This window comes from Anas acuta, chromosome 33, assembly GCF_963932015.1.
Source record: "Anas acuta chromosome 33, bAnaAcu1.1, whole genome shotgun sequence".
Taxonomy (NCBI): Eukaryota; Metazoa; Chordata; class Aves; order Anseriformes; family Anatidae; genus Anas; species Anas acuta.
The window spans coordinates 217,550-245,306 of record NC_089011.1 but is presented as its reverse complement, the minus strand read 5'-3'; the positions used below and the strand labels follow the sequence as shown (position 1 = coordinate 245,306).

The window sequence follows — 27,757 nt, the reverse complement described above, 5'->3', positions numbered from 1 at the left end:
CCCCCTGCCCCTCCCCCCCCTGCAATAAACAACCCCCCCCCCCCAAATAACCATGGCAGGGGGGGTCCCGGCAGCGGGGGGGGGGCCCCCCCCCAAGGAGCCCCCTCCCCAAAAAGAGGGGTCCCCGACCCCCCCCCCAGGAGGGGACGAGGGGGGGGGCGGCGTGGCCCTGAAGAAGGAGATCGGGCTGCTGAGCGCCTGCGGCATCATCGTGGGTGAGACCCCCCCCCAAATTAACGCCCCCCCCCCCCTTAATTAACCCCCCCAAAAAAAATTTGGATCCCCCGCTCTTGAATTTCACCGTTTTCCACCCATTTTTCACCTCCCCCCCCCCCCCTTCACAAGCAGCTGTCACCTTGAGCCGCCTGGCACTGGAGCTGGGGGGGGGGGCAAAACCCTAAAAATACCCTAAAAAACCCTAACCCCCCTAAAAAAACCCTAAAAATTTAAAAACCAACTAAAAAACCCTAAAACTATAAAAATAAACCCAAAATCAAAGGGTTTTAGGGGGCGACCCCCACCCTGAGGGCGTTTTGGGGGGGTTTTTAAGGGGTTTAGGGGGGTTTTGGGGGAGTTTAGGGTTTATTTTGTGCTTTTTTGGGGAGTTTTAGGTTTTTTGGGGGGTTTAGGGTGGTTTTTAGGGGGTTGGGGGGTGAATTGGGATTTTTTTGGGGGGGTTTTAGGGGGTTTTAGGGGGGTTTGAGGGGGGTTATGGGGGGCTTTAGGGGGGTTTTAGGGGATTTAGGATGTTTTTGGGGGGGATTTAGTAGTTTTGGGGGGATTTAGGATTTTTGGGGGGAGAATTAGGGATTTTTGGGGGGATTTAGGATTTTTTAGGGGATTTCGGGAAGGTTTGGGGGGCCTTAGAGGGGTTATGGGGGGGTTTTAGGGGGGTTGAGGGGCTTTTAGGATTGTTTTGGGGGGATTTAGGATTTTTGGGGGGGGATTTAGGATTTTTTGGGGTGTTTGGGGGGAAATTAGTTTATTTGGGGGGGCAATTTAGTGTTTTTGGGACGATTTTAGTGTGTTTTAGGGGTTTTGGGGGTGTTTTTAGGGTCTTGGGGGGGCTTTAGGGGGGATTTGGGGGGATTTTAGGGGGGTTTTGTTATTTTGGGGGGGATTTTGGGGGGATTTGGGGGTTTTTAGGGGTCGTGGGCGCCCCACAACCACCCCGGGACCTTCGTACCCCACGCCCCCTGCCCCTTGCCCCCGGTAATTGCCCCCCCCGTAATTACCCCCCCTTAATTACCCCCCCTAATTACCCCCCCTAATTACCCCCCCCTAATTACCCCCTGGCATTTCCTCCCCATCCCCCCCCCCATATTTTTATCCTAATTTCTCCCCCCATTTTTAAAAAAATTAACCATTAAAATTTTAATTTCCTTTTTTCCCGTTATTTTCCATATTTTCACCCCCCCGGGTTTCTCCCCCATATTTTTACCCCCCCCCATTATCCCTCCCCAAATTGTTGTCCAAATTTAAATATTCGAATATTTTATTTTAAATATTCAAATGTTTTATTTTAAATATTGAAATATTTTATTTTAAATATTTGAATATTTTTTTAAATATTTGAACTTTATTAAAATTTAAAATTTCAACATTTTAATTTTTGATTTATATTCCTTTATTTTTAGATATTTTACATTATTTTCTTTTCCTTTACTTTTCCTTTTTTTTTCCTTTTATTTTTTCCTTAAAATTTTCCAACTTTTGATTTTCAACTTTTTAGGTTTAGATTTTTAAGTTTCGATTTTTAGGTTTAGATTTTTAGGTTTTTAGATTTCGATTTTGATTTTGGCTTTTAGATTTTTAGGTCTAGATTTTTAAGTTTTTATTTTTTCCGTTTTGATTTTTTAGATATTTTTCGGTTTCAATTTTTTTAGGATTTCAGGCTTAAGATTTTAAGACTTCAGAATTTAGATTTCACATTTTCAGATGTCAATTTCACATTTTCAGATTTCAGGCTTTAGACTTTAGACTTTAGATTTTCAATTTTTGATTTTAGATTTTTGTTTTTCAAATTTTGATTTCAGATTTTCGTTTTTCAAATTTAGATTTCTATCTCAAATTTAGATTTTCGATTTTCAAACTTCAATTTTAGATTTTCGATTTTCAAACCTCGATTTTTGATTTTCGATTTTCAAATTTAGATTTTCTGTTTTCAAATTTAGATTTCGATTTTCTATTTTCAAATTTAGATTTTCTGTTTTCAAAATTAGATTTTAGATTTTCTATTTTCAAATTTAGATTTTCGATTTTTGATTTTCAAATTTAGATTTTGATTTTCAACTTTGGATTTTAGTTTTCAGATTTTCAAATTTCAATGTTAGATTTTCAAATTTTGATTTCAGGTTTTGAATTTAGATTTTCGATTTTCAAATTTCGATTTTAATTTTCAAATTTCGATTTTGGATTTTCAAATTTCGATTTTAGGTTTTCAAATTTAGATTTTTGATGTTAGATTTTCAAATTTCAAATTCAGATTTTCAATTTTCGATTTCGCTTTCAACTCCAATGAATTTCTACGTATAAAATTTCATTTTTTTTGTAAATTTTCATGCAAAATTTCATTTTTTTTTTAATTTCCATCCAAATTTCTAATTTTTTTTAAATTTTCATGCAAATTTCTAATTTTTTCCAGGGAACATCATCGGCTCGGGCATCTTCATGTCCCCGCGGGGGGTGCTGGGCAACGCGGGCAGCGTGGGGGTGGCTCTGGCGGTGTGGGGGTTTCACGTCCTGCATCTCCCCCCTGCTCAAAGCCTGAAATAGCCAATTTTTAGATTTGGCTTCTTAGGTTTTGATTTTTAGGTTTTTGAATTTTGAATTTCCAATTTTCAACTTTTTAGGCTTAGATTTTTAGGTTTAGATTTTAAGGTTTTTAGATTTTGACTTTGATTTTGATGTTTAGATTCTTAGGTTTAGGTTTTTGGTTTCCAGTTTCAAATTTTTGATTTCAGATTTTCAAATTTTGGCTTTTGATTTTAGATTTTCAAATTTCGGTTTTTGATTTTCAAGTTTCGATTTTTAGGTTTCGATTGTTAGGTTTTTAGATTTTCGATTTTTTGATTTCAGGTTTTTGATTTCAGACTTTGATTTTCAAATTTCAGATTTTCGATTTTTTTTCGATTTTAGATTTTCAAATTTCGATTTTAGATTTTCAAATTTTGATTTTCGATTTCAGATTTTCAAATTTCTATGTTAGATTTCCGAATTTCGATTCCAGATTTTCAATTTTCGATTTCGCTTTCAACTCCTATAAATTTCTACGTATAAAATTTCAATTTTTTTGTAAATTTTCATACAAATTTCAATTTTTTTTTAAATTTTCATACAAAATTTCAATTTTTTTTAAATTTTCATACAAATTTCTAATTTTTTTTAAATTTTCCCGCAAATTTCTAATTTTTTTCAGGGAACATCATCGGCTCGGGCATCTTCGTGTCCCCGCGGGGGGTGCTGGGCAACGCGGGCAGCGTGGGGGTGGCGCTGGCGGTGTGGGGGTTTCACGTCCTGCATCTCCCCCCTGCTCAAAGCCTGAAATAGCCAATTTTTAAATTTGGCTTCTTAGGTTTTCATTTTTAGGTTTTTGAATTTTGAATTTCCAATTTTCAACTTTTTAGGCTTAGATTTTTAGGCTTAGATTTTAAGGTTTTTAGATTTTGACTTTGATTTTGATGTTTAGATACTTAGGTTTAGGTTTTTGGTTTCCAGTTTCAAATTTTTGATTTCAGATTTTCAAATTTTGATTTTCGATTTCAGATTTTCAAATTTCGATGTTAGATTTTCGATTTTCGATTCCAGATTTTCAATTTTCGATTTCGCTTTCAACTCCTATGAATTTCTACGTATAAAATTTCAATTTTTTTGTAAATTTTCATACAAAATTTCAATTTTTTTTAAATTTTCATACAAAATTTCAATTTTTTTTAAATTTTCACTCAAATTTCTAATTTTTTCCAGGGAACATCATCGGCTCGGGCATCTTCGTGTCCCCGCGGGGGGTGCTGGGCAACGCGGGCAGCGTGGGGGTGGCGCTGGCGGTGTGGGCGGCCACGGGGGTGGTGACGGCGCTGGGGGCGCTGTGCTACGCCGAGCTGGGCGCCACCATCCCCAAATCCGGCGGCGACTACGCCTACGTCAAGGACATCTTCGGGGGCATGGCGGGGTGAGTCCAAAAACTACGGGGGGCGGGGCTTAAATTTGGGGGGGGAGGGGCTTAATTTTGGGGGAGGGGCTTAAATTTGGGGCGGGGTTATGGGGTGCCACCCCAAATCTGGTGGGGGTTCTGCCTATGGGGATGGCTTCAATGGGGGGATAAACCACAGGGGGTGGGGCTTAAATTTGGGGGGGCGGGGCTTAAATTTGGGGGGGCGGGGCTTAAATTTGGGGGGAGGGTTATGGAGGTAGAGGGCGCCACCCCTAAGTTTCAATGGGGCAATTTAGGGGCAGGGCAATAACCCACGGGGGGCGGGGCTTAAATTTGGGGGGGCGGGGCTTAAATTTTGGGGGCAGGGCTTAAATTTTGGAAAGAGGCTTAAATTTGGGGGTGGGTCTTAAATTTGGGGGCGGGGCGATAACCCACGGGGGGCGGGGCTAGGAGCTTCAGGGGGTGGGATAATAACCCACGGGGGGCGGGGCTTAAATTTGGGGGGGCGGGGCTTAAATTTGGGGGTGGAGCTAAAATTTGGGGGGGCGGGGCTTAAATTTGGGGGCGGGGCTTAAATTTGGGGGCGGGGCTTAAATTTGGGGTCGAGGCTTAAATTTGGGGGCGGAGCTGAATTTTGGGGGCGGGGCTTAAATGGGGGATGGGGCTTAAATTTGGGGGGTGGGGCTTAAATTTAGGGGGAGGGGCTTAAATTTGGGGGTGGGGCTTAAATTCGGGGGGTGGGGCTTAAATTTTGGGGTGGGGCTTAAATTCGGGGGGAGGGGCTTAAATTTGGGGGAGGGGCTTAAATTTGGGGGCGGGGCTTAAATTTGGGGGAGGAGCTTAAATTTTGGGGGCGGGGCTTAAATTTGGGGGAGGAGCTTAAATTTTGGGGGCGGGGTTATGGAGGTTTCAATGGGGGGATAACCCACGGGGGGCGGGGCCTAAACCCAAAGTGGGCGGGGCTACGGACCCAAGGGGGCGTGGCCTTATAGATCAGGGGGCGGGGCTTAAGGGGGCGTGGTCACAAGGGGGCGGGGCTTAAAGGGGGCGGGGCCACAGGGCTCATTATGCGATGCCCCCCAGGGTATACCGGGCCGATAACCCACAGGGGGCGGGGCCTAAACCCAAAGTGGGCGGGGCTACTGACCCAGGGGGGCGTGGCCTTATAGGCCAGGGGGCGGGGCTTAAGGGGGCGTGGTCACAAGGGGCGGGGCTTAAAGGGGGCGGGGCCACAGGGCTCAATATCCGCCCCCCCCCCCCCAATATTGGGGGTATATAGGGCGATAACCCACGGGGGGCGGGGCTAACGGCGGGGGGCGTGTCCCCGTGGCCCCGCCCCTTCGCTCTGATAGGTTCCTGCGGCTGTGGATCTCGGTGCTGGTGATCTACCCGACCAATCAGGCGGTGATCGCCCTGACCTTCGCCAGCTACGTCCTGCGCCCCCTCTTCCCCGCCGGCGGCGCCCCCGAGCCCGGCCTCCGCCTGCTGGCCGCCGCCTGCCTGCGTGAGTGGGACACGCCCCCCTGGGGCTCTAGGCCACGCCCCCTGGGCCTAGGACACGCCCCCTTGCACGCTCAGCCCTCCCCTTGCACACCCACCCCTTGCACACTCACCCTTCTCCTATGGCCGCCCTCTCTCCCACCCAACCATGTTGTCTCCCTGGCCCCAGGCCACGCCCCCTTCCCCCAGGACACGCCCCCTGGGCCTAGGCCACGCCCCCTTGCACACTCAGCCCCCTCCTTGCACACTCAGCCCTTGCACACTCACCCTTCTTCTATGGTCACCCTCCTTCCTACCCGACCCCGTTCCTTCCTTGCCCCCTAGGCCACGCCCCCTGACCCTAAGCCACGCCCCCTTGCACACTCAGCCCTTGCACACTCAGCCCCCAACCCCCTCCCCCTTGCACGCCCACCCCCTTGCACACTCACCCCATTCCCCGCCCCATTTCCCACCCCCATTCCCCACCCCCTTGCACACCCATCCCTTGCACACTCGCCCTATCACCCCACCCCCTTGCACACTCGCCCCTTGCACACCCCTTGCACACTCACCCCATCCCCACTCCCCCCTTGCACACTTGCCCCCATTACCCCGCCCCCGTGCACACTCTCCCCTTGCACACTCACCCACCCCTTCCCCCTCTTGCACACTCACCCCTATTACCCCATCCCCTTGCACACTCCCCCCTTGCACACTCACCCCCATTACCCCATTCCCTTGCACACTCCCCCCTTGCACACTCACTCCCATTACTCCTCCCCCATTACCCACCCCCCTCGCACACTCGTCGCTATTACCCCACCCCCTTGCACACTTGCCCCTTCCACACCCACCCCCTCCCCCCTTGCACCCCCCTCACCCCCCCCTTGCACACCCCCTTGCACACTCACCCTTTGCACACTCACCCCCATTCCTCCACCCCCTTGCACACTCGCCCCTTCCACACCCACCCCCCTTGCACACCCCCCCTTTGCACACCCCCCTTGCACACTCCCCCCCCTTGCACACTCACCCCTTGCACCCTCCCCCCTTGCACACTCCCCCCCTTTCACACACTCCCCCCTTGCACACTCACCCTTTGCACACTCCCCCCTTGCACACTCGCCCCCATTACCCACTCCCTTGCACACTCGCCCATTCCACACCCACCCCCCTTGCCCACTCCCCCCTTGCACACCCCCCCTTGCACACCCCCCTTGCACACCCCCTTGCACACTCACCCCTTGCACACTCACCCCCATTACTCCACTCCCTTGCACACTCACCCCCTTTCCCCTCCCCCCTTGCACACTCATCCCTTCCACACTCACCCCCGTTGCACACTCACCCCCATTACTCCACCCCTTGCACACTCCCCCCTTCCACACCCTCCCCCTCCCCCCCCACTTGCCCACTCCCCCCTTGCACACCCCCTTGCACACTCACCCCTATTACCCCATTCCCTTGCACACTCCCCCCCTTGCCCACCCCCCCTTTGCACACTCGCCCCTTGCACACCCACCCCCTCCCCCCCCACTCTCCCCCCTTGCACACTCGCCCCTTGCACACTCGCCCCCATTACTCTCCCCCTTGCACACCCACCCCCTCTCACTCCCCCCCTTGCACACTCCCCCCTTGCACACTCCCCCCCCTTGCCCACCCCCCCTTTGCACACTCCCCCCTTGCACACTCGCCCCTTGCACACCCCCTTGCACACTCACCCCCCCCTGTCCCCGCAGTGCTGCTGACGTGGCTGAACTCGTTCAGCGTGCGCGCGGCCACGCGGCTGCAGGACGCCTGCACGGCCGGGAAGCTGCTGGCCCTCGCCATCATCGTGGCCGCCGGCGCCTGGCGCCTCGCCACCGGTCCGTCCAATTAGCCCCCCCACGCTAATTAGCGCCCCCTGGGCCCTTAATTAGTCACCAGAGCCCTTAATTAGGGGGGGGGAGCCCAATCAGTTAACGCCGGGACCCCATGAATCGACCCTGGGAGCACCTGAATTGGGATGGGAACCCCTAATTAGCACTGGGAGACACTAATTAGCATCAGGAGAACCTTAATTAGTGCCTTCAGGCCCTTAATTAGCAATGGGAACCCTTAATTAGGGAGGGGAGCCCAATAAATTAACACTGGGACCCCATTAATTGACCCTGGGAGCACTTGAATTGGGATGGGAACCCCTAATTAGCACTGGGAGATGCTAATTAGCATCAGGGAACACTAATTAGTGCCTTCAGGCCCTTAATTAGCAGTGGGAGAGCTTAATTAGTGATGGGAGACCAATAAGTTAACACTGGGACCCCACAGATTGACCCCCAACTAACCCTTGAGTTATCTCCAGGACCCCCTAATTAGCACTGGGAGACCCTAATTAGCATCAGGGAACCCTAATTAGTGTCTTGAGACACTTAATTAGCAATGAGAACCCTTAATTAGTGATGGGAGACCAATAAATTAACACTGGGACCCCACAGATTGACCCCCAACTAACACTTCAGTTATCTCCAGGACCACCTAATTAGCACTGGGAGACCCTAATTAGCATCAGGGAATGCTAATTAGTGCCTTCAGGCCCTTAATTAGTGACAGGAGACCTTAATTAGTGAGGGGAGACCCATATATTAACACTGGGACCCCATGAATCGACCCTGGGAGCACCTGAATTGGGGATGGGAACCCCTAATTAGCACTGGGAGACGCTAATTAGCATCAGGGAACCCTAATTAGTGCCTTGAGGCTCTTAATTAACAATGGGAACCCTTAATTAATAGCAAGAACCCCCCAAATTGACCCTGGGAGCCCCCAAATCAGCACCGGGATGACCCCAACTCAAATCAAGGGATCTTAATTAAAACTGGGGGGCTCTAATTAAAACTAGGGGGGGCTAATTAAAATCTGGGGGGACTAATTAAGATCGGGAGGGTTTAATTAACAATGGGAGGGCTTAATTAATAGGGGGAGACCCCAGATTCCCACTGGGACCCCAAATCATCACTGGGTGTTCCAACGTTGAATTGAAATCAAGGGACTTTAATTAAAACCAAGGGCCCTAATTAAAACTGGGGGGCTTAATTAAGAATGGGAGGGCTTAATTAACAATGGGAGGGCTTAATTAATAAGGGGGAGCCCCCCAAATTGACCCTGGGACCCCAAATCAGCACTGGGTGTCGCGACTTCCAACGGGGTGGTCCTAATTGAAACCAAGGGACTTTAATTAAAACTGGGGGGCTAATTAAAATCGGGAGGGCTTAATTAAGAATGGGAGGGCTTAATTAAGACTGGGAGGGCTTAATTAATTAGGGGAGACCCCCAAATTGACCCTGGGACCCCAAATCAGTGCCGGGATACCCAAATTGAGGTTGGGCGTCCCCAATTGAAATCAAGGGATCTTAATTAAAACTGGGGGGGTAATTAAGAATGGGAGGGCTTAATTAAGAATGGGAAGGCTTAATTAAGACCGGGAGGGCTTAATTAATAAGGGGGAGCCCCCCAAATTGACCCTGGGACCCCAAATCATCGCCGGGTGTCGCGACTTCCAATGGGGCGGTCCTAATCGAAACCAAGGGACTTTAATTAAAACTGGGGGGCTAATTAAAATCGGGAGGGCTTAATTAAGAATGGGAGGGCTTAATTAAGATTGGGAGGGCTTAATTAATAAGGGGAGACCCCCAAATTGACCCTGGGACCCTAAATCATCTCTGGGATGCCCCAATTCAACTTGGGTGTCCCCAATCCAAATCAAGGGGTCCTAATTAAAATCAAGGGACTTTAATTAAAACCAGGGGGCCTAATTAAAATCTGGGGGGGCTAATTAAGATTGGGAGGGTTTAATTAACAATGGGAGGGCTTAATTAAGAGGGGAAGACCCCCAGATTCCCACCGGGACCCCCAAATCATCGCTGGGTGTCGCGACTTCCAACTTGGCGTCCCCAGTCCAAACCAAGGGACCTTAATTGAAACCAAGGGGCCCTAATTAAAACCAGGGGTGCTAATTAAAATCAGGGGGTCCTAATTAAAGCCCTCCCAGTCTTAATTAACAATGGGAGGCCTTAATTAATAGGGGGAGCCCCCCAAATTGACCCTGGGACCCCAAATCATCACCGGGTGTCGCGACTTCCAACCGGGCGGTCCTAATCGAAACCAAGGGACTTTAATTAAAACCAAGGGGCCTAATTAAAACTGGGGGGCTTAATTAAGAATCGGAGGGCTTAATTAACAATGGGAGGGCTTAATTAATAAGGGGGAGCCCCCCAAATTGACCCTGGGACCCCAAATCATCGCTGGGATGCCCCAATTCAAGTTGGGTGTCCCCAATCCAAACCAAGGGGCCCTAATTAAAAACAGGGGTGCTAATTAAAATCGGGGGGGCTAATTAAAACCAGGAGGGCTTAATTAAGACCGGGAGGGCTTAGTTAATAATGGGAGGGCTTAATTAATAAGGGGGAGCCCCCCAAATTGACCCTGGGACCCCAAATCATCACCGGGTGTCGCGACTTCCAATGGGGCGGTCCTAATCGAAACCAAGGGACTTTAATTAAAACCCGGGGGGCCTAATTAAAACTGGGGGGCTTAATCAAGACCAGGAGGGCTTAATTAAGACCGGGAGGGCTTAATTAATTAGGGGAGACCCCCAGATTCCAAAGGACCCCCAAATCATCACCAGGTGTTGCGACTTCCAACTGGGTGTCCCCAATTCAAATCAAGGGACTTTAATGAAAATCAAGGGGCCCTAATTAAAACCAGGGTGCTAATTAAAATCAGGGGGTCTTAATTAACAATGGGAGGGCTTAATTAATAGACGGAGACCCCCAGATTCCATTGGGACCCCAAATTATCGCTGGGTATCCCTACTTCCAACTTGGCGTCCCCAGCCAAACCAAGGGACTTTAATTAAAACCAGGGGGTACTAATTAACTCCAATTAACTAATTACCTCCCCCGCAGGCCACGCGGGCTGGCTGCAGCCCCCGCTGTCCTTCTCCTGGCTGCAGCCCCCGAGGCGGGCCGGGTGGCGCTGGCGTTCCTGCAGGGCTCCTTCGCCTACGGGGGCTGGAACTTCCTCAACTACGTCACCGAGGAGCTGGTGGAGCCCGAGAAGTAAGCCCCGCCCCCCTTAGCCACACCTCATTTGCATAAATTTGCATAGCCACGCCCACTTTCCCTTATAAGGAACCTGCCCGCGCCATCTTCATCTCCATCCCCTTGGTCACCGCCGTCTACGTCCTGGCCAACGTCGCCTACGTCACCGCCATGTCCCCCTACGAGCTCCTCCAATCGGACGCCGTGGCCGTGGTGAGTGGCCCGCCCCCTCAGAACAAGCCCCTCCCCCCTTTTTGACCCCTCCCCCTTTTAACCACGCCCCTCATTTGCATAGACTTTCGGGGAGAAGGCGCTGGGGCCCCTGGCGTGGTTGATGCCGGCGGCCGTGGCGCTCTCCACCTTCGGGGGGTCAACGGGTCGCTCTTCACCTGCTCCAGGTAGGAGGACACGCCCCTTATGATTAACCACGCCCCCTTCTGATAGGCCACGCCCCCTTTAAAGCTCGGGCTCCGCCCACTTTTTTGGGGTCGGACCCCTATTGGGTTGGGGATGGTCGGTGGAAATTGGGCAGGGTCCCTTTAAGAGAAGCCACGCCCCCACATGATTAACCACGCCCCCTTATGATTAACCACGCCCCCTTCTTTTTAGCCACGCCCCCTTTTAAACCAGGGCCCCCGCCCACTTTTTTGGGGGTCGGACCTATTGGGTTGGGGACGGTTGGTAGAAATTGGGCAGTGTCCCTTTAAGAGAAGCCACGCCCCCTTCTAATTAGCCACGCCCATTAGGATTGGCCACGCCCCTTTATGTTTAGCCACGCCCCTTTAAAAAGCTTGGGCTCCGCCCACTTTTTTGGGGGTCAAACCCTATTGGGTTGGGGACGGTTGGTAGAAATTGGGCAGGGTCCCTTTAAGAGAAGCCACGCCCCTTTCTGATTGGCCACGCCCATTCTGACTGGCCACGCCCCTTGTTTGTAAGCCACGCCCCCTTATTCGCAAGCCACGCCCACTTATCCACAAACCACGCCCTCCTGTATAAGCACGCCCCCTATTTGCAAACCACACCCCCTTATCCTCAAGCCACGCCCCTTTTCTATAAACCACACCCCTTGTTTTAAGCCACACCCCCTTATTTATGAGCCACGCCCCCTATTTGTAAGCCACAACCCCCATCCTTAAGCCACACCCCTTAATAATAAGCCACGCCCCTTGTTCACAAGCCACACCCTTATATCTAAGCCACGCCCCTTTATTTGCAAGCCACGCCCATTATTTGCAAGCCACGCCCCTTATCAATAAGCCACGCCCCTTACTTGCAAACCACGCCCCTTTATTTATCAGCCACGCCCCCTATTCATAAGCCACGCCCCCTCATCTATAAGCCACACCCTTGTTCAGAAGCCACGCCCATTATTTATAAGCCACGCCCCCCTATTTATAAACCACACCCCTTTATTTGCAAGGCCACGCCCCCTTTATTTGCAAACCACGCCCCTTATTCATAAACCACGCCCCTTATTTGCAAACCACGCCCCCTTTTGCTAAGCCCCGCCCCCCTTTTCCCTCCCATTCACCTCCCATTGTCCCTCCCCCCCTCCACCCCCTCCCCCTTTAACCCCTCCCCCTTTGGCCCCGCCCCTTTAGGCCCCGCCCCCAGAGGCCCCTCCCCCTTAGGCCCCGCCCCTTTTGGCTAAGCCCCGCCCCCTTTTTTAGGCTGTTCTACGCGGGGGGCGCGCGAGGGGCAGCTGCCGGCCCTGCTGGCCATGATCCACCTGCAGCGCCGCACCCCCATCCCCGCCCTGCTCGTCACCGTGAGTGGGCGGGCCTCAAGGGGGCGGGGCCTAAGGGGGCGGGGCCTCGGGGGGCGGGGCCTAAAGGGGCGGGGCCGAAGGGGGCGGGGTTAAAGGGGGAGGGAGTGGGGTTGGGGGGGAGGGGGAATGGCAGGGGGAATGGGAGGGAAAAGGGGGCGGGGCTTGAAGGGGGAGGGCTTAGGGGGGTGGGGCCAGAGGGGGAGGGGGCCTAAGGGGGTGGGGCTTAAGCGGGTGGGGTCAAAGGGGGCGGGGCTTAAAGGGTGGCCACGCCCACTTCATTAATATTCGCACCCCCTAATGAATGGGATGGGGGTGAAGGGGTTAAGGGGGCGGGGCTTAAAGGGGAGGGGCTTAGGGGGGTGGGGTCAAAGGGGGAGGGCCTAAGGGGGTGGGGCTTAAGGGGGTGGGGTCAAAGGGGGCGTGGCTTAAAGGAAGACCACGCCCACTTCATTAATATTCACACCCCCCTAATGAATGGGGATGGGGTGAAGGGGTTAAGGGGGCGGGGCTTAAAGAGGGGGGGGCTTAGGGGGTGGGGCTAAAGGGGGAGGGGCCTAATGGGGTGGGGTCAAAGGGGGTGGGGTCAAAGGGGGCGGGGCTTGAAGGGTGGCCACGCCCACTTCGATAGTAGCCACGCCCTTGAATGGGGATGGGGGTGAATGGGTGGAGGGGGCGGGGCTTAAAGGGCAGGGGGCGGGGCTTAGGGGGAGTGGGCGGGGCTTGGGGTGGGTGTGGCTTTGTGGGCGTGGCCTAAGGGTTGGCCACGCCCATTTTCCAACAAGCCACGCCCCCAAAATGGGCATTTCTGGCTCTTTTTGGGTCTTTTTGGGTCACTTTTGTCCCTTTTTGGCCTCTTTTGGGATCTTTTTGGGTCACTTTTGGATCTTTTTGGATCTTTTTGGGTCTTTTTGTGTTCTTTTGGGTCTTTTGGGGTACTTTTGGGTCCCTTTTGGATCTTTTTGGGTCTTTTTGGGTCTTTTTGGGTGTTTTTGGGTCCCTTTTGGATCTTTTTGGGTCTTTTTGGGTCCCTTTTGGGTTCTTTTGGCTCTTTTTGGGTCTTTTTGGGTCACTTTTGGATCTTTTTGGGTCTTTTTGGGTCTTTTTGTGTTCTTTTGGGTCTTTTGGGGTACTTTTGGGTCCCTTTTGGATCTTTTTGGGTCTTTTTGGATCTTTTTGGGTCTTTTTGGATCTTCTTGGGTCACTTTTGGATCTTTTTGGATCTTTTTGGGTCTTTTTGGATCTTTTTGTGTTCTTTTGGGTATTTTTGGGTCCCTTTTGGGCTCTTTTTGTCCCCCTTTTCCCCCTCCCAGCCCCCTCCCCTCAAATTAATTGGGTTTAGAGGCCCCGGGGGCCATTTTAAAGGGGGTGGGCGTGGCTAATTAGTGATGGGCGGGGCTAATTAGTGGAGGGCGTGGCTAATTAGTGATGGGCGTGGTTTATGGGTTGGCCACGCCCCCTTTCCAACAAGCCACGCCCCCAGAATGGGCATTAATTGGGTTTAGAGCCCCCGGGAGCCATTTTAAAGGGGGTGGGCGGGGCTAATTAGCGGTGGGCGGGGCTAATTAGTGATGGGCGTGGCTAATTAGTGGGAGGGGCTTTGTGGGCGTGGCCTAAGGGTTGGCCACGCCCCCTTTCTATCAAGCCACGCCCCCTAATGCTGGTATCCATTGGGTTTAGGGCCCCTGGCGGCCATATTGGAGGGGGCTAATTAGTGGTGGGCGGGGCTAATTAGTGATGGGCGGGGCTAATTAGCGGCGGGCGGGACTAATTAGTGATGGGCGTGGTTTATGGCTTGGCCACGCCCCTTTCCATCAAGCCACGCCCCCAATGTGGGCATTAATTGGGTTTAGAGCCCCCGGGAGCCATCTTACAGGGGGTGGGCGTGGCTAATTAGTAGCGGGCGGGGCTAATTAGCGGTGGGCGGGGCTAATTAGTGGTGGGCGTTGTTTATGGGTTGGCCACGCCCCCTTTCCATCAAGCCACGCCCCCAAAATGGGCATTAATTGGGTTTAGAGCCCACGGGAGCCATTTTAAAGGGGGTGGGCGGGGCTAATTAGTGGTGGGCGGGACTAATTAATAGTGGGAGGGGCTAATGGGCTTGTGGGCGTGGCTTATGGGTTGGCCACGCCCCCTTTCCATCAAGCCACGCCCCCAATGAGGGCATTAATTGGGATTAGAGCCCCCGGGGGCCATTTTATAGTGGGTGGGCGTGGCTAATTAGTGATGGGCGTGGCTAATTAGTGGTGGGAGGGGCTTATAGGGGGTGGGCGTGGCTTAGTGGGCGTGGTCTAAGGGTTGGCCACGCCCCCTTTCTATCAAGCCACGCCCCCTAATGCTGGTATCCATTGGGTTTAGGGCCCCTGGCGGCCATATTGGAGGGGGTGGGCGGGGCTAATTAGTGGTGGGCGTGGCTAATTAGTGATGGGCGTGGCTAATTAGTGGGAGGGGCTTAGTGGGCGTGGCCTAACCACTTGGCCACGCCCCCAAAATTGATTTTTAGTGGGTTTAGAGCCCCCGGGAGCCATTTTAAAGGGGGCGGGCGTGGCTAACTCATTGTGGGCGGGGCTAATTAGCCTAATTAACCTAATTAACCCCTCCCCCAGTGCGTCTCCACCCTGCTGATGCTGGTGACGGGCGACACCTACACCCTGATCAGCTACGTGGGCTTCGCCAACCACCTCTGGTACGGGGTGGCCGTGGCCGGGCTGGTGGTGCTGCGCTGGAGGGAGCCCCACAGGACACGCCCCATCCGGGTGAGGGGGCGGGGCTTAAGGGGGAGGGGTCCCAGGGGGCGGGGCCTAAGTGGGTGGGGTCCCAGGGGGCGGGGCTTGAGGGGGTGGGGAGGTTTTGGGGGTCCTATGGGGGTAGGGGGGCAAAGGGAGGCCCAGAGGCCACGCCCCCTTTGGGTTAGGGGCGGGGCTTAAGGGGGTGTGGCTCCAGGGGGCAGGGCCTAAGGGGGTGGGGCCAAAGGGGGCGGGGCTTAAGGGTGAGGGGTCAAAGGGGGCGGAGCTTAAGGGGCTGGGGTCTTATATAGGGAATGGGGAGGGGGTGGGGCTTAAAGGGGGCGTGGTTTAAGTGGGTGGGGTCAGAGGGGGCGGGGCTTAAGGGGGTGGGGTCTAAAGGGGGCGGGGCTTAAGGGGGTGGGGTCCTAGGGGGCGGGGCTTAAGTGGGTGGGGTCCCAGGGGGAGGAGGGGGAAGGTTTGGGGGTCCTATAGGGGTAGGGGAGCCCCATAGGCCACGCCCCCTTTGGGTTAGGGGGCGGGGCTTAATGGGGAGGGGGCCCAAGGGGGCGGGGCTTAAGGGGGTGGGGTCCCAGGGGGCGGGGCCTAAGGGGGTGGGGTCAAAGGGGGAGGGGTTTGGGGGTCCTATAGGGACCTATAGGGGTGGGGTGGAGGCGGAGCCCCCCTAGGCCACGCCCACTTTGGGGGAGGGGGCGGGGCTTAGGGGGAGGGGTCCCAGGGGGGCGGGGCTTAAGGGGGTGGGGTTTAAGGTGGGAGGGGCTTTGGGGTCTTTCTGGGTCCCTTTGGGTCTTTTTCACTCCTTTTTGGGTCTTTTTGGCTCTTTTTGGGTCACTTTTGGGTCTTTTTCACCCCCTTTTGGGTGTTTTTGGGTCACTTTGGGTCCCTTTTGGGTCCTTTTCCCTCACTTTTGGGTCCTTTTGGGTCACTTTGGGGGCTTTTTGGGTCCTTTTCCCTCACTTTCAGGTCACTTTGGGTCTTTTTCACCCACTTTTGGGGCTTTTAGGGTCCTTTTGGGTCACTTTTCAGTGTTTCTAGGTCCCTTTTGGGTCTTTTTCACCCCTTTTTGGGTCCTTTTGCGTCCTTTTGGCATCTTTTTGTGTCCCTTTTTGCCTCTTTTGGGCTCTTTTTGGGTCACTTTGGGATCTTTTTGGGTCACTTTGGGATCTTTTGGGGTCTTTTTGGGTGCTTTTGGAGTCTTTTTGGGTCTTTTTCACCCCCTTTTGGATCCTTTTCACTCCTTTTTCGGACTTTTTGGGTCTTTTTCACCCCCTTTTGGCTCCTTTTTGGGTCTTTTTGGGTTCTTTTGGGGTCTCTTGGGGTCTTTTTGGGTCCCTTCTGGGTCCTTTTGTGTCCCTTTGCCCCACTTTGGGCTCTTTTTGTGCCTCTTTCTCCCCTTTTTGTCCCCCTTTCCCCTCTCCCCTTAACCCCAACCCCCTAATTACCCCCTCCCCGTTAACGACTCCCCCTTAATTAATTACCCCCCCTTCCCCCCCAGGTGAGGGGGCGGGGCTTAATTGGGTGGGGTCCCAGGGGGCGGGGCTTAAGGGGGCGGGGTCAAAGGGGGCGGGGTTATGGGGTCCTATAGGGGTAGGGGGGCAAAGGGAGGCCCAGAGGCCACGCCCCATCCGGGTGAGGGGGCGGGGCTTAAGGGGGTGGGGCCCAAGGGGGAGGGGCCAAAGGGGGCGGGGCCAAAGGGGGCGGGGCTTGAGGGGGTGGGGAGGTTTTGGGGGTCCCATAGGGGCAGGGGTTTCCCTCACTTTTGGGTCCTTTTGGGTCCTTTTGGGGTCTTTTTGGGTCACTTTTGAAACTTTTTGGGTCTTTTGGGGTCACTTTTGGATCTTTTTGGGTTCTTTTGGGTCACTTTTGGCTCTTTTTGGCTCCTTTTGGGGTCTTTTCGGGTCCCGTTTGGCTCATTTTGGGTCTTTTTGGGTCACTTGAATCTTTTTGGGTTCTTTTGGGTCTTTTTGGGTTCTTTCGTTTCCCTTTTTGATCTTTTTGGGTCCCTTTTGGGTCCCTGTGGCTCTTTTTGGCCTCTTTGGGGCTCTTTTTGTGCCCCTTTCCCCCCTCCCCTTAACCCCAACCCCCTAATTAACCCCCCCTAATTAATTAACCCTTTCCCCCCAGGTCTTTTTCACCCTCTTTTGGGGTCTCTTGGGGTGTTTTTGGGTCCCTTTTGGGGTCTTTTGTGTCCCTTTTCCCCACTTTTGGGGTCTTTTTGTCCCCCTTTCCCCCCTCCCCATTAACGACTCCCCCTAATTACCCCCTCCCCTTAACCCCAGCCCCCTAATTAACCCCCCCCTAATTAATTACCCCCCCATATTCCCCCCCAGGTGCCGCTGGTGCTGCCGGGGCTGTACCTGCTGCTGTGGGGGGCTCTGGGGGTCCTGGCCCTGTACCGGGAGCCCCTGGCCTGCGGCGTGGGGCTGGCCGTGACCGCGGCCGGGGCCCCCGTCTACCTCCTGGCCCTGCGGCCCCGAAACAAGCCCCCGGCCATACGCAGGGCACTCGGTAAGGGACGGCGTCCTAAAAGGGATTTCGGGGCATTTTGGGGAATTTTGGGGTCTCTAGGAGCTGGTTTGGGGTCATTTGGGGTCGTTTTGGGGGCTTCGGGGGCGTTTTGGGGGGCTTTTGGGGGCTTTGGGGGCCACTTCGGGGTCATTTGGGGTCTTGGGGATCCATTTAGGGTCTTTAGGGGTCAGTTTGGGATCATTTGGGATCATTTTGGGGTCATTTTGGGGTCATTTGGGGTCATTTAGGGTCACTTCGGGGTCATTTATGGTCATCTAGGGTTGTTTTGAGGTCAATTTTGGGGCCACTTTGGGGTCTATTTGGGGTCTTAGGGGTCTATTTGGGGTCCTTGGGATCCATTTCGGGTCTTGGGGATCCAGTTCGGGGTCTTCAGGAACCATTTTGGGGCAATTTTGGGTCATTTAGGGTCTCTTGGGGTCATTTATGGTCATTTAGGGTCGTTTTGGGGTCATTTAGGGGCCATTTTGGGGTCATTTTGGGGTCTTTGGGGTCTATTTGGGGTCTTGGGGATCCATTTCGGGTCTTTAGGGGCCGTTTTGGGGTCAGTTTGGGGGATTTGGGGTTGGTTTGGGGGGGTTCTGGGGGTTTGGGGCCCCCGTCTACCTCCTGGCCCTGCGGCCCCGAAACAAGCCCCCGGCCATACGCAGGGCACTCGGTAAGGGACCGCGATTTTGGGGTCATTTGGGGGGATTTGGGGTCATTTGGGGTCCATTTGGGGGCTTTGGAGTCCATTTTAGGGGCATTTAGGGGCATTTAGGGGCGTTTAGGGGTCATTTAGGGGCCCTTTTGGGGTCTCAAGGGTCCTTTTGGGGTCTATGGGGTCTATTTGGGGTCTTTGGGATCCATTTTGGGGTCTTTAGGGGACACATTGGGGTCATTTGGGGTCGATTTGGGGTCTTTTGCGGTCATTTAGGGGTCATTTGGGGTCATTTACAGTCATTTAGGGGCGTTTTGGGGTCCATTTTGGGGTCACTTTGGGGTAATTTTGGGGTCTCAAGGGTCCATTTGGGGTCTTGGGGATCCATTTAGGGTCTTTGGGGGCCATTTGGGGTCATTTAGGGTCATTTAGGGTCCATTTTGGAGTCATTTTGGGATCTTAGGGGTCTATTTGGGGTCTTTGGGATCCATTTTGGGTCTTTAGGGGTCAGTTTGGGATCATTCCGGGTCATTTCGGGTCACTTTGGGGTCATTAGGGGTCATATAGGGTCACTTTGGGGCCATTTAGGGGCCATTTTGGGGTCATTTTGGGGTCTTTGGGGTCTATTTGGGGTCTTTGGGGTCCATTTGGGGTCTTGGGGATCCATTCAGGGTCTTTAGGGGCCAGTTTGGGGTCATTTGGGATCATTTGGGGTCATTTCGGGTCATTTAGGGTCACTTTGGGGTCATTTATGGTCATTTAGGGTTGTTTTGAGGTCAATTTTGGGGCCACTTTGGGGTCTATTTGGGGTCCTTGGGAACCATTTTGGGTCTTGGGGATCCAGTTTGGGGTCTTCAGGAACCATTTTGGGGCAATTTTGGGTCATTTAGGGTCTCTTGGGGTCATTTATGGTCATTTAGGGTCGTTTTGGGGTCCATTTTGGGGCCACTTTCGGGTCATTTTGGGGTCTTAGGGATCTATTTGGGGTCTTTGGGGTCCATTTGGGGTCTTGGGGATCCATTTTGGGGCAATTTGGGAGGATTTGGGGTCCATCTGGGGGTTTTGGGGACCAATTTGGGGCCATTCTGGGCTTTTGGGGTCCATTTTGGGGCGATTTGGGGCCATTTTGGGGTCTTTGGGGTCCATTTTGGGCCCAATTTGGGCAGATTTGGGGTTTCTGGGGTCTATTTTGGGGCCGTTTTGGTCTCTTTGGTGTCCATTTTGGGCCCAATTTGGGCGATTTCGGGTTTGTTTAGCATTTCCGGGACCATTTCGGGGCGGTTTGGGGTTTGGGGGGCTGATTTTTGGGGTGAATTTGGGCATTTTTGGCTCACGGCCGCTCTCCCCGCAGCCTCCCTGACCTACCTGGGCCAGAAGCTCTGCCTCGTCGTCTACCCCCACAGCGAGCCCCAGCCCCATAGCGCGCCCCATAGCGCGCCCCATAGCGAGCCCCATAGCGACCCCCAGCCCCATAGCGACCCCCGGCCCCATAGCGAGCCCCACGGCGACCCCAAAAGCCCCGGGGAGGAGCAGAAGCCGCTCACCGCCCAGCCCCACAACTGAGCGCTATGGGGCTGCCCCATAGCGGTGGGGGGCTGCCCCACATCTCCACCCCATAGGGCTGCCCCACACATCCCTATGGGGCTGCCCCACATCTTGACCTCATAGGACTGCCCCACATCTTGCTATGGGGCTGCCCCACATCTTCCTTTAGGGCTGCCCCACACATTCTATGGGGCTGCCCCCCAAGTGTGCCTTAAGGGGCTGCCCCATATCTGAGCCCTATGGGGCTGCCCCACACATATCCCTATAGGGCTGCCCCACATCTCGACCCCATAGGGCTGCCCCACACCTCCTCGCTATGGGGCAGCCCCACATCTTCCTATAGGGCTGCCCCACACCTCGGCCCTATGGGGTGCCCCACATCTGAGCCCTATGGGGCTGCCCCCCAAGTGTGCCTTAAGGGGCTGCCCCACACATTCTATGGGGCTGCCCCACATCTCGACCCCATAGGGCTGCCCCGCACCTCCTCGCTATGGGGCAGCCCCACAAGTGTGCCTTCAGGGGCTGCCCCACACCACTATAGGGTGCCCCACAGATTCTATGGGGCTGCCCCACACCTGAGCCCTGTGGGGCTGCCCCACACCTCCTCACTACGGGGCTGCCCCACACATTCTATAGGGCCGCCCCACAGATTCTATGGGGCCACCCCACACCTCCCTATGGGGCTGCCCCACACCTTGGCCTTAAGGGGCCGCCCCACAGATTCTATGGGGCACCCCACACATTCTATAGGGCTGCCCCACAGATTCTATGGGGCCGCCCCACACCTCCCTATGGGGCTGCCCCACACCTTGGCCTTAAGGGGCCGCCCCACATCTCCCTATGGGGCTGCCCCACATCTTGGCCCTAAGGTGCTGCCCCACAGATTCTATGGGGCACCCCACACATTCTATAGGGCTGCCCCACAGATTCTATGGGGCCGCCCCACACCTCCCTATGGGGCTGCCCCACACCTTGGCCTTAAGGGGCCGCCCCACACCTCCCTATGGGGCTGCCCCACACATTCTATAGGGCTGCCCCACACATTCTATGGGGCCGCCCCACACCTCCCTATGGGGCCGCCCCACAGATTCTATGGGGCAGCCCCCCCACACTCCGCCCCGTGCCTTCCCCCCCCCCCCCCCCCCCCCCCCATGTGGGGCCCCAAATAAATAAATAAATAAATAAAGAGAGTTCCCGGAGGGGTTGATGACGTCACGTCCGGGTTGGGAGGGGGGCGGAAATGGGCGAAATTCAGGGGAAATCGGTGAAAAGGAGGGGAAAAAAGCGAACTTTGGGCGGAAACGGGCGGAAAGCGGCGGAAAACGGGAGGAAAAAGGCGAAATTTGGGCGGAAAGAGGCGGGAAACGGGCTGAAAAGAAGAAAAATGGGGTGAAAAGGGCGAAATTTGGGGTGAAAACGGCGAAAATCCGTGAAAATTGATGAAAAGTGACGGAAATTGCCGAAGTTTGGCGGAAATTGCCGAAGGGGAACCCGGGGGGCGGGGGGAGCCGAAGCCACCGGAAGTACCCGAAGCCTCCCGGAAGTACCCGAAGGATTCCGGAAGTACCCGAAGCCTTCCGGAAATTGCCGAAGGTTTCCGGAAGTGACCCGAGCGCGGGGCGGGGAGAGCCGAAGCCGGCCGGAAGTGGGCGTGGCAAAGCCGAGCGGGCTCCGGAAACACCCGAAGGGCTCCGGAAGTCCCCGAAGCCTTCCGGAAGTTGCCGAAGCCGCTCCGGAAACGCCCGAACGGCGCCGGAAACGCCCGAAGCGGGTCCGGAAAGAGCCGAAGGCGGCGGCGGGGAGGAGGAGGGAGGCGCAAGATGGCGGACGGGGAGGAGGTGACGCTGGACGGGCGGCCGCTGCATCTGCTGCGCGTGGCCGACCTGAAGGCGGCCCTGGAGCAGCGGGGGCTGGCCAAGAGCGGGCAGAAAAGCGCCCTGGTGAAGAGGCTGCGGGGGGTGAGCGGGGACCGGGGGGGGAAAAGGGGGAGAGGGGGGGAAAAGGGGGAAGGGGGAAGGGAAGATGGCGGAGGGGGGGGAGAGAGGGGGAAGGGGGGGGAGTTTGAGGGGGGTTTAGGGGGGTTTGAGGAGATTTTGGGGGTTCTGAGGGGATTTAGGGGGTCTTGAGGGGGTTTCGGGAGTTTTGAGGCGATTTGGGGTGTTTATGAGGTGTTTATGAGGTGTTTTTAGGGGGTCCTGAGGAGATTTAGTGACTTTTGAGGGGCTTCAGGGGGTCCCGAGGGGGTTTGAGGGGGTTTGGGGTGTTTACGAGGTGTTTATGAGGTGTTTTTGGGGACTTCTGAGGAGATTTTGGGGGTCCCGAGGCGGTTTGGGGTCTTTCCGAGGGGCTTTGAGGACTTTCAAGGGGATTTGGGGTGTTTTTGAGGTGTTATTTGGGGTGTTCTGAGGAGATTTAGGGGGTCCGGAGGGGATTTAGGGGGTGTTGAGGGGGTTTCGGGAGTTTTGAGGCGGTTTGGGGTGTTTATGAGGTGTTTATGAGGTGTTTTTGGGGGGTCCTGAGGAGATTTTGGGGAGTTTCTGACAGGATTTAGGGGGTCCTGAGGAGATTAAGGGGGTCCCGAGTAGGTTTGAGGGGATTTGCGGTGTTTCTGAGGTGTTTTTGGGGACTTCTGAGGAGATTTTGGGGGTCCGGAGGAGGTTTGGGGGATTTGAGGGGATTTAGGGGGTCCGGAAGGGGTTTGGGGTCTTTCTGAGGAGTTTTGAGGAGATTTGGGGTGTTTACGAGGTGTTTTTGAGGTGTTTTTGGGGGGTCCTGAGGAGATTTAGGGGGTCCGGAGGGGGTTTGAGGAGTTTTCAGGGGGTTTGGGGTCTTTTTGGGGGGCTTTGAGGAGTTTGAAGGGGATTTGGGGTGTTTATGAGGGGTTTTTGGGGGGTCCCGAGGAGATTTAGGAGGTTCTGAGGGGGTTTAGGTACAGTTCTGAGGAGATTTATTGACTTTTGAGGGGCTTTGGAGGGTCCACAGGAGTTTTGATAGGATTTGGAGTGTTTACGAGGTGTTTTTGAGGTGTTTTGGGGGACTTCTGAGGAGATTTAGGGGGTCCGGAGGGGGTTTGGGGTGTTTTTGAGTTTTTTTTGGGGACTTCTGAGGAGATTTTGGGGAGTTACTGACAGGATTTCGGGGGTCCTGAGGAGATTTAGGGGGTCTTGAGGGGGTTTCGGGAGGTTTGGGGCGGTTTGGGGTGTTTATGAAGTGTTTACGAGGTGTTTTTAGGGGGTCCTGAGGAGATTTTGGGGGTCCAGAGGAGGTTTGGGGGGATTTGAGGGCCTTTGGGGGATCTGGAGGAGTTTTGAGGGGGTTTGGGGTGTTTACGAGGTGTTTATGAGGTGTTTTTGGGACTTCTGAGGAGATTTAGGGGGTCCGGAGGAGGTTTCAGGTGTTTTTAGGGGGTTCTGAGGAGATTTAGTGACTTTTGAGGGGCTTTAGGGGATCCGGAAGGGGTTTGGGGTCTTTCTGAGGAGTTTTGAGGAGATTTGGGGTGTTTAGGAGGTGTTTATGAGATGGTTTTAGGAGGGTTCTGAGGAGATTTAGTGACTTTTGAGGGGATTTAAGGGGTCCGGAGGAGTTTTGAGGGGGTTTCGGGTGTTTCTGAGGTGTTTATGAGGTGTTTTTGGGGACTTCTGAGGAGATTTTGGGGATCCTGAGGGGCTTCAGGGGGTCCGGAAGGGGTTTGGGGTCTTTCTGAGGAGTTTTGAGGAGATTTGGGGTGTTTACGAGGTGTTTTTGAGGTGTTTTTGGGGGGTCCTGAGGAGATTTAGTGACTTTTGAGGGGATTTAGGGGGGCCGGAGGAGTTTTGAGGGGGTTTGGGGTGTTTAGGAGGTGTTTTTGAGGTGTTTTTGGGGGGTCCTGAGGAGATTTAGGGGAGTTTCTGACAGGATTTAGGGGGTCCTGAGGGGTTTGAGGAGTTTTGAGGGGGTTTGGGGTGTTTATGAGGTGTTTTTGTGGTGTTTTTAGGGGGTCCTGAGGAGATTATGGGGGTCCGGAGTAGGTTTGAGGGGATTTGGGGTGTTTCTGAGGTGTTTTTGGGGACTTCTGAGGAGATTTTGGGGGTCCCGAGGCGGTTTGGGGTCTTTCAGAGGGGCTTTGAGGAGTTTCGAGGGGATTTGGGATTTCTTTGAGGTGTTTTTAGGGTGTTCTGAGGAGATTTTGGGGGTCCGGGGCGAGGTTTGAGGGGATTTGGGGTGTTTTTTGAGGTATTTTTGGGGGCTGCTGAGGAGATTTTGGGGGTCCAGAGGAGGTTTGGGAGGATTTGAGGTGTTTGTGAGGTGTTTTTGGGGGTCCTGAGGAGACTTAGGGGGTCCGGAGGGGGCTTGAGGAGTTTTGAGGGGATTTGGGGTGTTTACGAGGTGTTTTTAGGGGGTCCTGAGGGGGTTTAGGTACAATTCTGAGGAGATTTAGTGACTTTTGAGAGACTTTGGGGGGTCCGGAGGAGTTTTGATAGGTTTTGGGGTGGTTTTGGGGTGTTTATGAGTTTTTTTTGAGGTGTTTTTAGGGGGTCCTGAGGAGATTTAGGGGCTCCTGAGGGGGTTCAGAGTCTTTCTGAGGGGATTTGGGGTGTTTTTGGAGTGTTTTGGGGGATTCTGAGGAGATTTTTGAGGGCTTGAGGGGATTTATGGGGTCCTGAGGGAGTTTGGGGTCTTTCTGAGGGGTTTTAAAGAGTTTTGAGGAGATTTGGGGTGTTTATGAGGTGTTTTGGGGGTCTTCTGAGGACATTTTGGGAGTCTTGAGAAGTTTTCTGGTGTTTTTAAGATAGTTTGGGGGGCTTTTGGGGAGATTTTGGGGCTTTTGAGAGGGGCTTGTGGTGTTTCTGAGGGGGTCCGGGGTCTTTCCGAGGCAGTTTTGGGCACTTTTTGAGGAGATTTGGTAATTTCTGAGAGAATTTGGGGGTTCCTGAGGAGATTGAGGGGGTTTGGGGGATTTTTGAGGAGATTCTGAGGAGATTTTGGGGTTTGGGGAAGATTTTAGGGGGTTTGGGGGAGATTTTGGGGGCTTGGGGTCTTTCTGAGGGGTTTTGAGAGGATTTGGGGTGTTTCTGAGGTGTTTTTGGGCGATTCTGAGGAGATTTTGGGGGTGCTGGGGAGACTCGGGGTCTTTTTGAGGCTGTTTTGGGGGTCCTGAGGAGATTTTTGGGGTTTTCAGGGAGATTTGGTGGATTTCTGAGAGGATTTGGGGGCTTCTGAGGGAGTTTGGGGTCTTAGGAGTTAATTGGGATTTTTTTGAGGGGATTTGGGATACTTTTGAGGAGATTTTAGGGTCAGGTCCTGACAGAATATCTTTATGGCAACTTTTGGGGTGTTTCTGAGGAGATTTTGGGGGATTTTGAGGGGATTTGGGGTTTTATGAGGAGATTTTGTGGAAAAAAACTATAGAGAATGCCAATAGAGGCGATTTTGGGGGTTTTGTGAGGTGATTTTGGGGTTTCGTGAGGCAATTTTGGGGAAAACCCATAAAAACCCATTCTGTAATGGTTTTTGGGGGGATCATGAGGAGATTTTGTGTCTTTTTGAGGAAAATTTGGCATTTTCTGAGGAGATTTCGGTGCGGGGACCCCCAGGGACCCCCCACCATTATTTTTTGGGGATATTTTGAGGCGATTTGGGCTTTTTTAAGGAGATTTTGAGGTGAAAACACCACAGAAACTGTGTTTTTGTGAACTCGGTGAGATTTTGAGGCAATTTGGGAGAATTTTGGGGTTTCATGAGGAGAAGTTGGGGTAAAAAGTTACGATAGACGTTAACGGTAAGTTTTGGGAGGGAAATTTGACAAATTTTGGGTGAATTTCGGGGGTTTTAGGGGTTTTGGTTGTCAGGATGTTGTGGAGATTGAAGACAAATGGGTTTTGGGGTGGTTTTGAGGGATTTTTGGCAATTTTCTGAGGTAAATTAAGGTTATTTGGGTCTGTAAAGGAGGGAGGAAACGGGGAGGGTGGTTTTGATGGTGGGGCTGCCCCAAAATCCCGCTTTTTTCCCCCAAAACCCAGGCGCTGATGCTGGAGAACCTCCAGAAGCACTCCACGCCGCACGCCACCTTCCAGCCCAACTCCCAGGTAAAAAACCCCCAAAACCACCCCAAAAAAACCCAGAACCCTCCCCAAAACCTTCCCGGGACCCTCGCCGAAGAGTGATTTGACCAAAATCGCATGTTTTCGCCCCAGATCGGGGAGGAGATGAGCCAGAACAGCTTCATCAAGCAGTACCTGGAGAAGCAGCAGGAGCTCCTGCAGCAGCGCCTGGAGCGCGAGGCGCGCGAGGCCGCCGAGCTCGAAGGTGATTTTGGGGACAAATCCGGCGATTTTGGGGCTTTGGACACCAGAACGGTGGACGGGGAGGGGTTGGCGGGGGGTTGGGGAGGGGATTTGGGGGGGTTTTGGGGGTGTTGGGGGGAATCGGGGGGGTTTGGGGGAGGTTTGTTGAAGGGGGGTTGTGGGGGGGTTTGGGGGGAATTAAGGGGATTTGGGGGCGTTTTGGGGGAAATACGTGGAATTTGGGGGCGTTTTGAGGGTTTTTGTGAGGAATTAGGGGGGATTTGGGGGCGTTTTCAGGGTTTTTAGGGGTAACTAGGATTTGGGATAATTTTTGGGAGAATTAGGGGTGTTTTGAGGAGTTCTGAGGGGAGATAAGGGAATTCAGGGGTGTTTTGAGGGAAATTAAGAGGATTTGGGGTCATTTTGAAGGGATTTTGGGAAATTGGGGATTTAGGGGAAATTGGGGGGGATTTGGGTCATTTAGAGGGGATTTGGGGGAAATTAAGGAGAATTTGGGTCGTTTAGAGGGGATTTGGGCAAAATTAAGGAGAATTCGGGTCGTTCAGAAGGGTTTTGGGGGAAACTAAGGAGAACTGGGGTCATTTAGAGGGAATTAGGGGAAATTTACGTAATTTAGAGGGGATTTGGGGGAAATTAAGGAGAATTTGTGTCATTTTGTGGGGATTTGTGTGAAATTAAAGGGGATTTGGGGTTGTTTTGAGGGGATTTGGGGGAAATTGAGGAGAATTTGGGTTATTTAGAGGGAATTTTGGGGAAACTAAGGAGAATTCGGGTCATTTAGATGGGATTTGGGTGAAACTAAGGAGAACTGGGGTCATTTTGCGTGGATTTGGGGAAATAAGGGGGAATTTGGGTAATTTAGAGGGGATTTGCTGGAAATTAGGGGGAGTTTGGGTCATTTGGAGGGGATTTGGGTGAAATTAAAGGGGATTTGGGGTCGTTATGAGGCATTTTACCACCATTTGTGTCCATTTTCCCCCCACTTCACCCCCTTGGGAGTTCCCAACCCCCAAAACCCCCCAAATCCCCCCAAAATCCCCCAAAACACCCCAAAAATCCCAAAACCCCCCATTAACCCCTTCCTCCCCGCAGCCTCGGGCCGCAGCTGTGAGGACTCTGACGAGGAGCCGGGCCGGCGGCCGGAGCGGCGCAGCGAGAGGGTGCGCCAGGTAAAAAACCCAAAAACACCAATTTTGGGGTGAAAAACGGCAATTTTGGGTAAAAAAAAAAAAACAAAACACCGCTTTTGGGGTGAAAAACTGGAATTTTGGGTAAAAAACAACAAAAAACACCCCTTTTGGGGTGAAAAACAGCAATTTTGGGTAAAAAAAAAAACCTGAAAAACACCACTTTTGGGGCAAAAAACGGCAATTTTGGGTAAAAAAAATCCCAAAAAACACCCCTTTTGGGGCGAAAACCAGCAATTTTGGGTAAAACAAAACAAAACACCCCTTTTGGGGTGAAAACCAGCAATTTTGGGTAAAAAAAAAAACCCTGGGGACCACTTTTGGGACGAAAAACAGTGATTTTGGGTAAACCGTCC

General features: G+C 53.1%; 1 protein-coding gene, 1 long non-coding RNA gene and 1 pseudogene across 2 annotated transcripts; 2 read left to right on the top strand and 1 right to left on the bottom strand.

Moving 5' to 3' along the window:
• The first annotated feature begins 19 nt into the window (after positions 1-19).
• On the top strand, positions 20-19,990 carry LOC137846532 (large neutral amino acids transporter small subunit 2-like; annotated as a pseudogene).
• Positions 19,972-21,144, bottom strand: LOC137846533 (uncharacterized). Its single transcript, XR_011090514.1, has 5 exons — positions 20,951-21,144; positions 20,672-20,764; positions 20,364-20,601; positions 20,113-20,286; positions 19,972-20,066 (listed from the first exon to the last, which is right to left on the bottom strand). It is a non-coding gene; the product is annotated as an uncharacterized lncRNA (long non-coding RNA).
• Positions 21,145-21,656: 512 nt separating this feature from the next.
• LOC137846531 (apoptotic chromatin condensation inducer in the nucleus-like) lies at positions 21,657-27,442 on the top strand. Its single transcript, XM_068664544.1, has 4 exons — positions 21,657-21,888; positions 25,930-25,995; positions 26,104-26,215; positions 27,307-27,442. The coding sequence occupies exons 1-4, from the start codon at positions 21,751-21,753 to the stop codon at positions 27,414-27,416; spliced, it is 426 nt and encodes a 141-aa protein (XP_068520645.1). The 5' UTR covers positions 21,657-21,750; the 3' UTR covers positions 27,417-27,442.
• Positions 27,443-27,757: the final 315 nt, after the last annotated feature.